At 42.2% G+C, this 15,410-nt stretch overlaps 1 protein-coding gene across 49 annotated transcripts in view; it reads left to right on the forward strand.

Annotated features, from left to right (window-relative positions):
- Positions 1-15,410, forward strand: part of RIMS2 (regulating synaptic membrane exocytosis 2) — an 816,797-nt gene that overhangs the window by 583,396 nt on the left and 217,991 nt on the right. For 37 of the 49 annotated variants that reach the window (XM_068237786.1, XM_068237768.1, XM_068237771.1 and 34 more), the window contains 4 exons: positions 3,053-3,206; positions 4,742-4,768; positions 10,177-10,245; positions 14,660-14,813. In XM_068237786.1, the coding sequence (XP_068093887.1) occupies positions 3,053-3,206; positions 4,742-4,768; positions 10,177-10,245; positions 14,660-14,813 (404 nt within the window). The remainder of the gene's footprint in view (positions 1-3,052; positions 3,207-4,741; positions 4,769-10,176; positions 10,246-14,659; positions 14,814-15,410) is intronic. The other 12 variants (XM_068237812.1, XM_068237820.1, XM_068237772.1 and 9 more) reach the window with 1 other exon arrangement.

The following is a 15,410-nucleotide window of genomic DNA, read 5'->3' on the forward strand; positions in this document are numbered from 1 at the left end:
GAGAAACCTTTACTTTTTCTGGAATAGATCACCAGGGGGGCTTATATGGCTGATAGTGCGGTGAAACCCCTCCCACAGTGTGACGTCACACCATGGCCCTGACAGTTTGCGTTCTGTGAACCTCATTGCATTGTGGGAAATAATGGCTTTTTCCAACTGCCAATCAACCAGTGTCTCCCTCTGTGCATAGAACTTTCATTAACGAATATTTTGCACAGATCACCTGGCAGAACTAAAGATGTCCCCACCAGTGATACATTTCAGAATGTAAATCAGGGAGAGGAAATATTTTATAATGGGCAAACACTAGAAAACAAAAGCAAGCGCTCACCAATATGGGCCGCATCTGAATGACTCATCACCTCATATGCACCGCTTAAATAGCTCAAATACACACTCAGGGCTGGTGCACACCGAGCGGCTTTTTGGGCGTTTTCAGATCCGCTTGCGGCTGCGGATCTGCTTGGTCAATGTATCTCAATGGGGTGGTGCACACCAGAGTGGCAGGCGTTTTGCAGAAACGAAAAATGCCTGGGTGAGGCATTTTTTGGATTGCGGGTGCGTTTCTGCCTCAATGTTAAGTATAGGAAAAACGCAAACCGCTCTGAAAAACGGCAGTTCAGAGCGGTTTTGCCGGCGTTTTTGTTACAGAAGCTGTTCAGTAACAGCTTTACTGTAACAATATATGAAATCTACTATACTGAAAACCGCAGCAGCAATCCGCAAAACGCTAGCAAAACGCCTCATAAAAATAAAAAAAAGCGTTTAAAAATCTGCTAGCGTTTTGCGGATCTGCTAGCGGGTTTTGGTGTGCACCAGCCCTCAGCAATCAGACAGATGCAAAACATATGCAAAACTAAATACTTACCATGCAAAACAGGATAGCACAATGGGTGCTGCTAGCCTGGTAGTTACAGAACTGTGGAAACAAAATATAGGTAGAAGGCTGCGCATCCCTGACCCAATACTGTACAATCGAATGGTTAATCGCTGTGGCGCACACCGCCCCCCCTGGACTAAAATGTACGCCTGCATCCAAACAATGCAATACTGGTCTATGGAGAAATTTTAGCTTCCATCATAGTTTTGCATGCAAAAATATAGATATACTGGACATCTGCACCAACGTTGAGGTAAATCTCCAAGACATCTGCCTTGGAGATTTACCTCAACGTTGGTGCAGATGTCCAGTATATCTATATTTTTGCATGCAAAACTATGATGGAAGCTAAAATTTCTCCATAGACCAGTATTGCATTGTTTGGATGCGGGCGTACATTTTAGTCCAGGGGGGGGCGGTGTGCGCCACAGCGATTGACCATTCGATTGTACAGTATTGGGTCAGGGATGCGCAGCCTTCTACCTATAATGGGCAAACACTGACTAAATAATCTTAAAGTTAATATTGTAGGAATTAAGCAATTTTATTCATTATGTCATTGTGTACCTACAGGTAAAAAAAGCATCTTAAAGAGAGTCTGAAGCCTAATAAATTAATTATTTTTACCTGCTACCTATGTAAAGCAATATCAGCAGTGCTGAAACGCCGCATTCCCACAGCAGAACAAGGGCTTTATACCCCCCAAATCCCTGGGGCAAAAATCGGGGAGCGCTTCCTGTAAAAGGCAGAGCTTTGGGCTGTAGCTCTGCCTCTGCTGGAATAATTTTCCTCCGATTTCCGCCCCTCTCTTTCTTCTTTCACTGAGAGGGGCGGGGAGAGGCGGAAATCAGTGGAGGATTGACTCCAGTAGAGGCAGAGCTACAGGACAAAGATCTGCCTCCCCGGGCAGCAAAATCCATGACCTGGAGAGTCGTGGAATTTTGCCCCGGGATTTGGGGGATATAAAGCCCTTGTTCTGCTGCAGGAATGCAGCGTTTCATCACTACAACATTGCTTAACATAAATAGCAGGTAAAAATAATTATTTTATTAGGCTTCAGACTCTCTTTAAATGGGTACTTACCTCAGTAGAGGGATAATCCAAAGGCTTTCCCTGTCCACCTCCACCTTGCCATTGATTGCGCCACAATTGTTTCTGTGCAGTGGCACAGTTCAGTTCAGCCTCTTGTTCACACACGGAAGCATGGCCCCGTTTCAGAGACCCTCAGCGAGAAGGGGTGGTCTGGAGGAGGACATAGGAACCCATCTTCGTAAGGATCCAGAGGCTGACTACAATAATGGTGGAGTGAGAGTAATCGCAAACAATCACTTAGAACTATGAAAATCTGAAGGGTGTGCATAGTTGTACTGGTTGAACTTGATGGACGTATGTCTTTTTTCAACCAAAATAACTATGTAACTATGTTTTATTAAATCAGGTCAATTGCGTATTTGTATGCTAGTCCAGTACATGCTAGGCCAGTGATCTGCAACCTTGGCTCTCCAGCTGTTAAGGAACTACAAGTCCTACAATGCATTTGTCTTTTTGAATCATGACTATGCCTTGTCAGACTCCTGGAATGCATTGTGGGACTTGTAGTTCCTTGAAGGGAACCAGAGTCGAAGCACCCTCATGTATTTTTTAAGATATATGAGTGGGAACATTAGAGAAAACACCTACCTTGCTTTCTGTTTCATTCTGCACTGCACAGCTTGCTTCTAATCAGCCCTGATAAAATCCCCGACTGAGCATTTAGTCTGGCTTTGCTCAGGAATATTTATAGCTCAGTCTGTGTTCTCTCATGTCTTCAAGTCCAAGCCTGCCCCCTGTTGGCTCTGCTCAGGAATCATTATAGCTGAGTCATTCTAGCAAAGCCAGACTGAATGCTCAGTCAGGGATTTTATCTGGTCTCATAAGAAACAAGCTGTGCAGTGCAGAATGAAATGAAAGCATGGTAGGTGTTTTCTCTAATGTTCCCATTGATCTGTATGGTAAAATACATAAGGGTGCTTCATCTCTGGTTCACTTTAACAGCTGGAGAGCCAAGTTTGCAGATCACTCTGCTAGGCCAACCTGCTTCATGAAAGCCATCTGTGTGCTGGACAGGCTGCCTCATTGGATATGTAGCTAAAATATTTTCATATTAACCAGGTCTCTTCTCTCTTGTCACAGATTCTAATTGAATTAGAAACTGCACTTTTAGATGATGAGCCACATTGGTACAAGCTACAGACGCATGATGTGTCGTCCTTGCCACTTCCCCACCCGTCTCCATTCATGCAGCGGAGGCAGATGCACGGGGAGAGCCCAACTAGAAGATTGCAAAGTAAGTCATCTGCTTTCTGTGTGAGAATCAGCATTCCATCGGTTTCCTCCAGAGAGGGTCCAGTCTATTCCATAGAAATTCTCCCATAAGAGAATTCATGAAAAAGCATGTGATACATTTGAGCAGGTGACTGACTTGCAGGTCTCTGATTGGTTGGGGATTGTGGTCATGTGATTGTCATCTGTTTCTGGGCAGGCTACCTAGGAAACAAAAAAGACGTGATCCTTTGGTCTCCACCAGTCAGAGATTTCCTGATCACTTGGGTTGTAGCGCTCACATGCATCTCCTCAAGGAGAATCTCTACTGGATAGACAAATGTTCTGACTCTCTCTATAAGGTGGCTATTACCGATACAATTTTTGTCTTTAGATGCAATCTTTCAAAGCAATTTTTATGTTTGTAAGTAATCGGAAGGTAATTATCGATTTGTTCCCCAAAAAAATGTCGATTAGGGCATTTTGTCTCTTTGTACCTCTCAGTTTAGGTGTACTTTCAATTATGTCAAAATCATTTTTGGACCCATTCTTTTTCACCCGCATGTTACCAGCTAGTTGTATGTGAAGTTAGCTTCAATCAAGATGTATTTACACCTAGGCCACCACTGGCAGCCTTGACCTGCTAAAATTAAAGTTATCTATATGCTCAGTGTTGCAGATCTCTAGTGTAAACAAGAGGTGGCGCTCCAGTTGTTTCGCTATATATGTACTATTTAAAGAGACTCTGAAGTCTTCCAAATTACCTCTTTTTATTTCAGATTCCTCTTGAGCACTAATGACACAAATGAATCGCCGGAACCCCGCGCCCGTAGGAGGTCTTTATCTCCCCTGAGATGCCCGTCGAAAATCCCTCCGGTATTTCCTGGAGGAGGCAGAGCTTTTTGCTGTAGCTCTGCCTCCAGTCCATTTAATCACCGCAGATCGGCACCTCTCCCTGCCCCTCTTTTTGAAAGAAGACTGAGAGGGGCGGGGAGAGGCTGCGATCAGCGGTGATTGAATAAACTGGAGGCAGAGCTACAGCCCAAAGCTCTGCCTCTCCGGGCAGCAAAATCTGTGACTTTGAAAGTTGTAGGATTTTGCCCCGGGATTTGGGGGGATAAAGACCTCCTACGGCCACTGGGATGCAGCGATTCATCTGTGCTATTACTGCTCAAGAGGACTCTGAAATAAAAAGAGGACATTTGGGAGACTTCAGAGTCTCTTTAATGAAATGTATTTAGAGCATTTTGAATACTTGTATAATGACATGTGTAGCAAGGTTGATGCATGAACAAAATGACACAGTTTTGAGTCCACATTTTTATTTTCCATTCTGACTGTCACATCTATTGTTTTCCATTTCCAATAAGTCTATGTAGCAGGGATGTTCAGAAAAAAGTGCTGCTTGTACAATTGACTCTTCAAAATGTATTTTTGCATCTTTAACCTTTTCTGAAGTATAATGAATACATTGATTATTTGCTATAATCTCCCTGCTACATATTTATTATCATGACATGTTCCACTTGACATCAGTTCTTATGAATATTTGTTTTCCAGATAAAGGCCCATATTCATATAATTCAGGTAACACCAGCATGCCAGAGTCATAATGCATGTCTACATATGTACAGCCTGGTATAGTCACAGCAAGCTATATGGCTATACCAACCGGTGTCCATATGCTCCTCTTCCTGTCCACTTTCCCGCCTCCCTGTAGATTTACCTTGCTTGCTTAATCCAAAACACTGACTGACATACGATCTCTAGTTCAAACACATTCGGTTGTCTAACAGTACACAAAGGAGAGTAGTTTACTGTCAGACAGGTCTGTTTAGAGGCAGATGTGCTGTCATATACATGTCAGAGATTTGCTTAAAGTGGATCCGAGATAAACTTTTTCTCATTACATAATTGTGTTCCTTTCATATAGTTTATAGGGCATTCCTCAAGCCAAATACTTTTCTTGTTTATTGTTTTAGTACTCTAATTCCCTATAGACTAAACAAGCCTCGCCCACAGCTTCTCAGAGTGCCTTGGCATTTTCAGAGAGTAGCAAGGGCTTATGGGAGCTCAGTCTGGGCAGGAGGAGGAGGTGGTTTTACTAGCCAGAGATTTCAGAGGCAGAGGGGAGGAGAGGGGTTTTTTCACAGGCTGAGGGATGGAGATACAGATCAGTTTGCCTGTGTGTAATGTGATAAACAGAACATGACCACTCTCATTGTATTACAGGAAGAAATAATCATAAACTGTTGAAGCTGTTTGCAGCTAGAGTTGCTGTTTAAACTTTAGATAAGTTATATAGACAAGTTACTTGTTATAGCTAGTTTTTCATCTCAGATCCACTTTAAGGTGGACACTAAAGAGATATACACACACAGTGTATATATATATATATATATATATATATATTGTGTCCACTTTTTTATTATTATTTGAGAAATATGATCAATTTTTCAGTAAAAATCTGAGCAACCTAAGCCACACATCTATTACATTGTTCCAAATTATGGGAACAAAAGTTATACAAAACTCTGTAAAATAAACAATAAAAATTTGATGGGCTGTATCAGTAAAGAGATTTACAGTCTGTGCCACAACATAATTCCCAGAAAAATGGATCTGAATTTTCCACCATGGCTTATTGAAAACTATTTGCTTGAAAATTTAAAAATTCTATCACATTTCTCAATTAGGAAAAAATAAATACATTTTTTACATTTTTCTATACAACCAATTGTTTTTATAAAAATGGAAAATGTAAGGGTTAGTTGTATTATCTTTGGCTACTTTTAGATATTGAAAGCGGTCTGATCTTCTTTGCACCAGTGTATTTTTGTTGCGGTGCCGGGTGCTTTTCAGGGGCAAGATGGCCACACCAGACAGTAGTGTGGGCTGGGCCACGACTGACTGGGAGGGCAGGGTCAGCAGGCAGGTGACTGATGAAATAGGGATACATGTACAAATTAGTATTATTATTATTTTTCTTTTTCGAAGAGTACCACTAATATTTTATTTTTTTTAAGTAAAATGCGTCCAAATTTGTTTTTTTTTTCTTCTTTTTGAAGGTGAATTCCTGAAAGTTGTATGAAACACAAATTTCAGCTCTGGTCTAAAACATGGAGCACCCCATAAAACTAATAGAAAAACATGTTTTAAAGTTACTGGAGGTGTTAATAATCAACCTTCTACTTCACTCAAAAGCCAATTGATAATATTTCCATTGCTGTGAAAAAAATGATCGTATTGTGTTGAACTGTGCTGAGCAAATAAAGCTGAGAAGCTCTAAGTGGCCACACACTGGCAGATGACCGCTCTACGTGCCCCGATGATGGATCCCTCTCTGAACGAGATTCCTGCCACACACTGCAAATACTGTAGATCTTTAAAAGATTTTAGCATGAAATCTATTAAAAAAATGTATTAAACCACTGCAGAGCAGGGCTGACTAATGGCTCCTGCCCAGGTATTTATTTAAGTATTTATATAGCACCGACATATTACACAGCGCTGTACAGAGTAAATTCTCTTGTCACTAACTGTCCCTCAGAGGGGCTCACAATCTAGTCCCTACCATAGTCATATGTCGATGTATATATATCGTGTAGTGCATGTCTCATAGTCTAGTGCCAATTTAGGGGGAAGCCAATTGACTTACCTGTATGTTTTTTGGGATGTGGGAGGAAACCGGAATGCCCAGAGGAAACCCACGCAGACATGGGGAGAACATACAAACTCCTTGCAGATGTTGACCTGGCTGGGATTCGAACCAGGGACCCAGCAATGCAAGGCGAGAGTGCTAACCACTACGCCACCGTGCTGCAGGTAATAGCACTCCTCTGGGCCCACTGCAGAGTGCTTGCAGCAGAGCGCACTCACCTGTCCGTCGGTGCGCTCCCTCCGGTGTGTTCCTGCCTCCATCTTCGCCAAGATGCTTGTTCTCCAGGACCCGGCGATATGTTCATTGACGCAGAGAACATGCTGCCAGTGGGGTTGGGAACAGAAGGACACAGGAGGGACCATGCTGACTGGACAGATAAGTGTGCTTCGCTGTAAGCACTCTGCATTAAGGTGGAGCCCTGGGGAAGCACTATTAAAACTTAGGGGGATACCTGGGTGTGTCCATCAGCTGGCTGTCAACCTACCGCTGCTTCTCTGCCCCCTTTCAAGCAAGATCTTCTCTCCGGAGTAATCATTATTTCGATCAATTTCATGTTGAAATCGATCAAAATAATTGATCGGGCAGCCATTTTGGGGCACCAAACCGGAGAAAATAGATTAGTTTATTGGTGTATAAGGCAGAGAACATTCTCTACTTTGCTTGCTTAAAGAGAACCCGAGGTGGGATTTAATGATGTTAGTGGGGCACAGAGGCTGGTTGTGCACACTATCACCAGCCTCTGTTGCCCTATGGTGTGCCCCCAGGACCCCCCTGCGCTCTAACTCCAGCGCCGTGCTAGCGAGGCTGTTTACATGTGACTGTCTGTCAGCGCCGCTCCCCCGCCTCCTCTGTATCGGCTCTACCCACCCGCGTCCCTTTCCTCCAATCAGCGGGAAGGAAGGGACACGGGCGGGTAGCGCCGATACAGAGGAGGCGGGGGAGCGGCGCTGACAGACAGTCACCTGTAAACAGCCTGCTAGCGACACGCTGTGTGTCGCTAGCACGGCGCTGGGGATAGCAGATCGCAGGGGGGTCCTGGGGGCACACCATAGGGCAACAGAGGCTGGTGATAGTGTGCACAACCAGCCTCTGTGCCCCACTAACATCATTAAATCCCACCTCGGGTTCTCTTTAAAGGGCAAGTGTAATGAGAGGTATATGGAGGCTCCCATATTTATTTTTGTTTAAACAATACCAGTTGCCTGGCTATCCTGCTGATCCTCTGCCTTTAATACCTTTAGCCATAGACCCTGAACAAGCATGAAGAAGATCAGGCGTTTCTGACAAGATTAGCTTGTTTCTGGTGTTTGATACAGACAACACTGCAGTCAAATAGTTTAGCAGGATAACCAGTCAACTGGTATTGTTTAAAAGGAAATAAATATGGCAACCTACATATATTATACTTCTCACTTCAAGTTCCCTTCAATTACAAGACAAGCTGATAAGTTGTCCTTCAACTGGCAGTGGTATCAATTAGCTTCAGTGTAGTGGAATGTCACCTCCCAGTGACTTTATACCGGTCTTTCTTTTTTTTTTTTCTGATAGTTTTATGCAGTGTTACATTTTTCAAGCACAGATGCAATTTTGAATTTCATACCACTTGAACAACATTAAGAACGTTAAAAGCCGTGGCATCAGTAGAAGCTGGTTACACTCCATCAGAGCACTTACGCCTCTTATTAATGCAAGCCTGAATAGGCCAATGGATTGTCACATTAAAGGAAAAACTGAAGAAAGAGGTATATGGATGCGACCATACTTCATTCCTTTTAAGCAATACCAGTTGCCTGGCTGTCTTGCTGATCTTTTGCTTCTAATACTTTTAGCCATAGCCCCTGAACAAGCATGCAGCAGATCAGGAGTTTCTGACATTATTGTCAGATCTGACAAGATTAGCTGCATGCTTGTTTCTGGTGTGATACAGACACTACTACAGCCAGATAGATCAGCAGGGCTGCCAGGCAACTGGAATTGTTTAAAAGGAAATAAATATGGCAACCTCCATTTACCTCTCACTTCAGTGGTCCTGTAAAGGGAACACAAGTTGAAATGGAAGTTGAAATGTTTATTTTCTTTTAATGCAAATTGCCTGGCTGTCCTGCTGATCATCTGCCTCTAATACTTTTAAAGTGGACCTGAACTCAGAACTCCTCTCTGTTCTAAAAGATACACAACAGCATAATAAACTTTAAATAAAAAAAAAAATCATAGAAGCAGACATATTGTTTACAGCCTGTACCTTTAAATGGGCTTATCTGCCATTGGCAGTCATGTGACCCAGGGGGAGATCAAATTACAACTAGTGATTAGATACAAATGAGGGGGCATTACACACGCTAAACTCTTCAAATACACACAGGGTCCATTTCTGTTATGTTTTCCTTGTGTCCTGTGCAAGAGTTCAGGTCCACTTTAACCATAGACCCTGAGCAAGCATGCAGCAGATCAGGGGTTTCTGGCATTGGCCTCAATTCACTAAGCTCATCTCCTGTCTTTAATAACATTTCTAGAGTTATCACCATGGTGATGATGCATGTAGTATTTAGGAAACGTTTTGCCTCAGGCAAACCTACAGTTAACTCTTCTGTCTATAAGTTAACTCTTCAGGCTGTTAATTAACTGCATGTGAAAATAATTACAGAGGAGTTAACTTAAGGACTGAAGAGATAAGATAACTGTCTCACCATGAAAACTTATCTCTACACCTTAATAAGGCAAGATCGGTGTGTGGTGGTAAGTTTTCTCTTGCCTTATCTCCAGCATGATCTTAGTGATTTGAGGCCATTGTCAGATCTTACAAGATTAGCTGCATGCTTGTTTCTGGTGTGATTCAGGCATTACTTCAGCAAAATAGATCAGCAGGGCAGCCAGGCAACTGGTATTGTTTAAAAGGAAATAAATATGGCAGCCTCCAAATTCTTCTCACTACAGTTGTCCTTTAAGCAATGCCAGTTAAAAGTGATTTACATAGTTAACATTAAAATGAAAGCACGTTATTACTTCAGTGACTCCTAACAATGTGCTGTTTAATGATTGTTGTGTGCTGCATTTATGAAAAGATGAGCACAGTTGTACACACAGAGTGCCACAGATTTGCTGTGAGTTGGTGTCTGTGCTTGGTTGTCTCTCACCCTCCCTCCTGCGTTCCAGTAACAGGTGTGGACTGCTCCCCTACTAATCTCATCTGGCTATTCCCTGTCTGCAGATCACCCCCTCCAGCTCTCTAGTCCTTAGTACTGAATGGCTTTTCTTCATTAACAACCTCAGTTTACCTGGTTTTGGAAATAAATTAGATTTCAAGAGCTCCTTTTTCATTGCCTATTCTTTGCAGGATCCAAGAGAATAAGCGACAGTGAAGTGTCTGACTATGACTGCGATGATGGCGTTGGGGTCGTGTCAGGTAAGGATCTCAAACTCTTCTACCATTTTACTGCTTTTGATCAAACCTCAGGCTAGGTTCACCGTGGGACGCTGCATTCCCCGTGCAACTGGAGCACAACCCAGGAGAACAAAAAAGTTGTTACGTGCATTATGGCTGCGTCACGTCGTATACAGTCATGTCGTATACAGCGAAGCATACAGACAATGAAAAGTTTGCTATCCTGTACCTGTTAATTTGTGCGTTTAACCACTTAAGGACCGCGGGCTTAGTGACCAGGCCATTTTTCACTAATTAGGCCTCTGCAGCTTTAAGGCCTCGCTGCAGGGCCATACAACTCAGCACACAAGTGATTCCCCCCTTTTCTGCCCACAAACAGAGCTTTCTTTTGGTGGGCGAAGATCGCTCCTAGGATGTTTTTTTTTTTTTTTTATATTCGTTTCCTTTTTTTAATAACAAATAAAGCTATTTATTTATATAATGTTGTCCCATTGTTTGCCTCCTTAGTGATGGAGAGATGTGGTTTGGCACTTGTTATAGGCCTCCTTGCTTTTTATAAACGGGATGGTAAAAACTCATCTCTGGAGTCTGTTTCTCCAAAAGAGGGGCCTGGACAGCTAGCAGTGGAAGAGCTTTCTCCATTCTGACTTCCAGGATTTCCGTTACGCATTTCATGGCCCCAATGTCCTTTTGGGCACCTCGGCCAGTGCATGTCACATAGATCCCTTAGATACTTTAGAGCTCTTTATATCTGTCCCTGTTTCGATCCTGGATGAAATTTCCCAGTGCTTCACCACTCAACAGTGACCCATTCATTGCCACTGCTGTAATTCAACAGGATTTCATTTTGCCCAAACACACTTTTCTTGCCTTTGCATTTGGTTTAAGCCTGTGTAAGCAGAAAAAAAATTGCAAAGCAGATTCGGCATTATGCACATTTTCTTTGGGATTCCCTATGTAAAAGCCACCGCTGTCAGAAAATTGCCATCTCAGCATAAAATACAAAGATTGGAAAATCGTGATGCAATGTGTGGAAATCGCTTGTGTTTCATTGAAGAGAATTATGATCAACATCTCAACGGGTTTGCAATTGAGATCCCAATTTACAGCAAAATTGGGCATTTATTATTGTAGTTATCATCAGCCGTTAATCATACAAAAACAAATGTTTCCCCCCATCATTTAACACTCCTATTGTCCATCCTACAAAGACAACATTTCCCACACTCATCCTACAGAGACAAACATTTCCCACACTCATCCTACAGAGACAAACATTTCCCACACTCATCCTACAGAGACAAACATTTCCCACACTCATCCTACAGAGACAAACATTTCCCACACTCATCCTACAAAGACAAACATTTCCCACACTCATCCTACAAAGACAAACATTTCCCATAGTCATCCTACAGAGATAAACATTCCCCACACTCATCCTACAGAGACAAACATTTCCCACACTCATCCTACAAGGACAAACATTTCCCACACGCATCCTACAAAGACAAACATTTCCCACACTCATCCTACAAAGACAAACATTTCCCACACTCATCCTACAAAGACAAACATTTCCCACACTCATCCTACAAAGACAAACATTTCCCACACTCATCCTACAAAAACAAACATTTCCCACAGTCATCCTACAGAGACAATTCCTCCAAAACGATCCAGCACAGCTCTTTTAATCAGAAGATTATTTTATTGGATCATAAAAATACAAATATTAAAGCTGCATAGTGGCTACGGTCCACCGTTTCGGTCCGAAACGGTGGACCGTAGCCACTATGCAGCTTTAATATTTGTATTTTTATGATCCAATAAAATAATCTTCTGATTAAAAGAGCTGTGCTGGATCGTTTTGGAGGAATTGTACGCTATACCCTGTGGGTACAGGGGTGGATCCGCTGCACGCCTATTCCCCGACATCGCTAGTGTGCGGTCTTACACATCTTTGTGGCTATCCTACAGAGACAAACATTTCCCACACTCATCCTACAAGGACAAACATTTCCCACACTCATCCTACAAAGACAAACATTTCCCACACTCATCCTACAAGGACAAACATTTCCCACACTCATCCTACAAAGACAAACATTTCCCACACTCATCCTACAAGGACAAACATTTCCCACACTCATCCTACAAAGCAGGGCTGTGGAGTCGGAGTCATGGAGTCAGAGTCGGGGCAATTTTGGGTGCCTGGAGTCGGGAAAAAATGCACCGACTCCGACTCCAACTCCTAATGTATTTAAACTGTAATTAAAATAGAAAATATGATAAAATGTTCTATTTCTCAGATAATAGTCATCATAAATAATTTATATATACAATAATAGCTGTGCTTAGTCCACAAAAATGAAATAAACCAATCAAAATTAGTTACTTGTGATGCTTCAATAAAGCAGTCCCCGTATTTTTAAAGTCAGATATACACATCTGATTGTGACTGTACAGTATATATGATGTGTACACAGGAATCTCATATATACTAAATAACATCTATGCTGTAAGTATAAAGCCTGATGTGTAGCCGTGTCACTAATAGAGATGGTCAAAGAGATGGAAATAATTCTGCGTTGATTCTGATTTATGCAAATGTACTTTGCTCATGAAATCAAATAATTTGATACGTTGTTAAAAATTTGGTTTGGTGACTACGAATTAAATGGTACTTGAGAAAGATGAAAAGAAAAGTTTTATACATACCTGGGGCTTCTTCCAGCCCCCTTCAGGCTAATTAGTCCCTCACTGTCCACCTCCACCACATGGATCTTCTGCTATGAGTCCTGGTAATTCAGCCAGTCAGTGCAGTCCGGCCGCATGCCGCTTCCACAGCCAGCAGCATTCTGCACCTGCGCAATAGTACTGCACAGGTGTAGTACGCTCCCGGCGGCTGAGTGTATGCATGCGCACTATGCCTGACTGGCTCAAGTACCTGGACTCATAGCAGAAGATCCAGGTGGCTGAGGAGGGCAGCGAGGGACTGATTAGCCTGAAGGAGGCTGGAGGAAGCCCCAGGTATGTATAAAACTTTAATTTCATCTGTCTCAGGTTTACTTTGTTACACAGTAGTACTATACTCTACATATGCACTCTCCACAGAGCTGCAGGGAATCCACTGAGAATGTTGTGCACATTGAACACAGAGGTGTTGTCTATCACCCATAAACCTGGTTCAGATTGTACATGAAGAATGTGTAATAGAGAAAGAATCTCCTTATTCCCCTGTAGAGTACCTGCACATCACTCTTACATGTGCCCACAGTTACATTGCCTAGGGCCTGATAGATGTTCTTTGTTCTGGTCTGTACCTTTTACAAGTACTCTTAAAAGGACTAGTTTTAGTCTATGACTAAAGGGAATAAATATGGCAGTCTCCATATCCTTCTCACTTCAGTTGTCTTTTAAAATTCCTAAGCGTTGGCAGTTAAGAGACGAATTTCATGTTACATGCTTTTAATAAACAAGATTGTAATATGCAAATTAGAGGAGTCGGAGTCGGTGGAATCCTAAACTGAGGAGTCGGTGGATTTTTGTACCGACCCCACAGCCCTGCTACAAAGACAAACATTTCCCACACTCATCCTACAAAGACTAACATTTCCCACACTCATCCTACAAAGACAAACATTTCCCACACTCATCCTACAGAGACAAACATTTCCCACACTCATTCTACAGAGACAAACATTTCCCACACTCATCCTACAGAGACAAACATTTCCCACACTCATCCTACAGAGACAAACATTTCCCACACTCATCCTACAGAGACAAACATTTCCCACACTCATCCTACAGAGACAAACATTTCCCACACTAATTCTACAGAGACAAACATTTCCCACACTCATCCTACAGAGACAAACATTTCCCACACTCATCCTACAGAGACAAACATTTCCCACACTCATCTTACAGAGACAAACATTTCCCACACTCATCCTACAGAGACAAACATTTCCCACACTCATCCTACAAGGACAAACATTTCCCACACTCATCCTACAGAGACAAACATTTCCCACACTCATCCTACAGAGACAAACATTTCCCACACTCATCCTACAGAGACAAACATTTCCCACACTCATCCTACAAGGGCAAACATTTCCCACACTCATCCTACAGAGACAAACCTTTCCCACACTCCTCCTACAAGGACAAACATTTTCCACACTCATCCTACAAAGACAAACATTTCCCACACTCATCCTACAGAGACAAACATTTCCCACACTCATCCTACAAGGACAAACATTTCTCACACTCATCCTACAAAGACAAACATTTCCCACACTCCCATTGTCCATCCTACTAAGACAAACATTTCCCACACTCTTATTAGAAGAAAGTAAGTGTACTATATTTGTAATTTGTTTGTATTTTTCTTTCCTAATCGCATGATTTTCCTCTGCAGATTATAGGCATAATGGCCGTGACATGCAAAGTTCAACGTTATCTGTTCCGGAGCAAGTCATGTCCTCCAATCATTGTTCTCGGACAGGACCCATCCATGTAGATAGTATAGGAAGGACGCGATCCTGGTCGCCCAGTGTTCCACCGCCACAAAGGTACACAGTGTTACTGGGGCTAACAATCCTGTTATTACTTTTTTCCACCCTGAAAATACAGCTTTTCTTCTACACGGGCGGACATTGATATCTTACTCCTGTTTGAGAAATGCCTTCTGGGGAATATTGCTTTTTTACCATGAGCACTTTCATTACAACCTGATCATCTCATTACTGCAAAGATGTTCCTGCCGTTGCAGTCTTACTACTTTTTTCTTTCACTGCTGAATTATATTGGATTTATCTGCTTACCTTTGCATAGTTGATTCCTTTAAAGAGTACCTGTATCGCAGGACCACGCATAAAGGTGGGAATTTGTAGAAAAGAAAAGGTGGGTTTTGATTGGTCAATGCATATACATGCTGTGTGTGTAAGTACAGAGTATTTTAAAGTTGAACTATGATTAGACTTTTGATTGTAGACCTTATGTCAATTTATTGTTGCCGGTTTCAGTGCTATATTTTGTCGTTCTATGCATATATGTTATATTATGTTGCATGTGAGTGTCTGTGGTGTAATGATGGTAGATCTGGTGACTGGCTGTTGAATTTTCTTCTTTACAAAAACTTACAAGCAGGTCCTGTATTATAGACGCTT

This window comes from Hyperolius riggenbachi, chromosome 5, assembly GCF_040937935.1.
Source record: "Hyperolius riggenbachi isolate aHypRig1 chromosome 5, aHypRig1.pri, whole genome shotgun sequence".
Taxonomy (NCBI): domain Eukaryota; kingdom Metazoa; phylum Chordata; class Amphibia; order Anura; family Hyperoliidae; genus Hyperolius; species Hyperolius riggenbachi.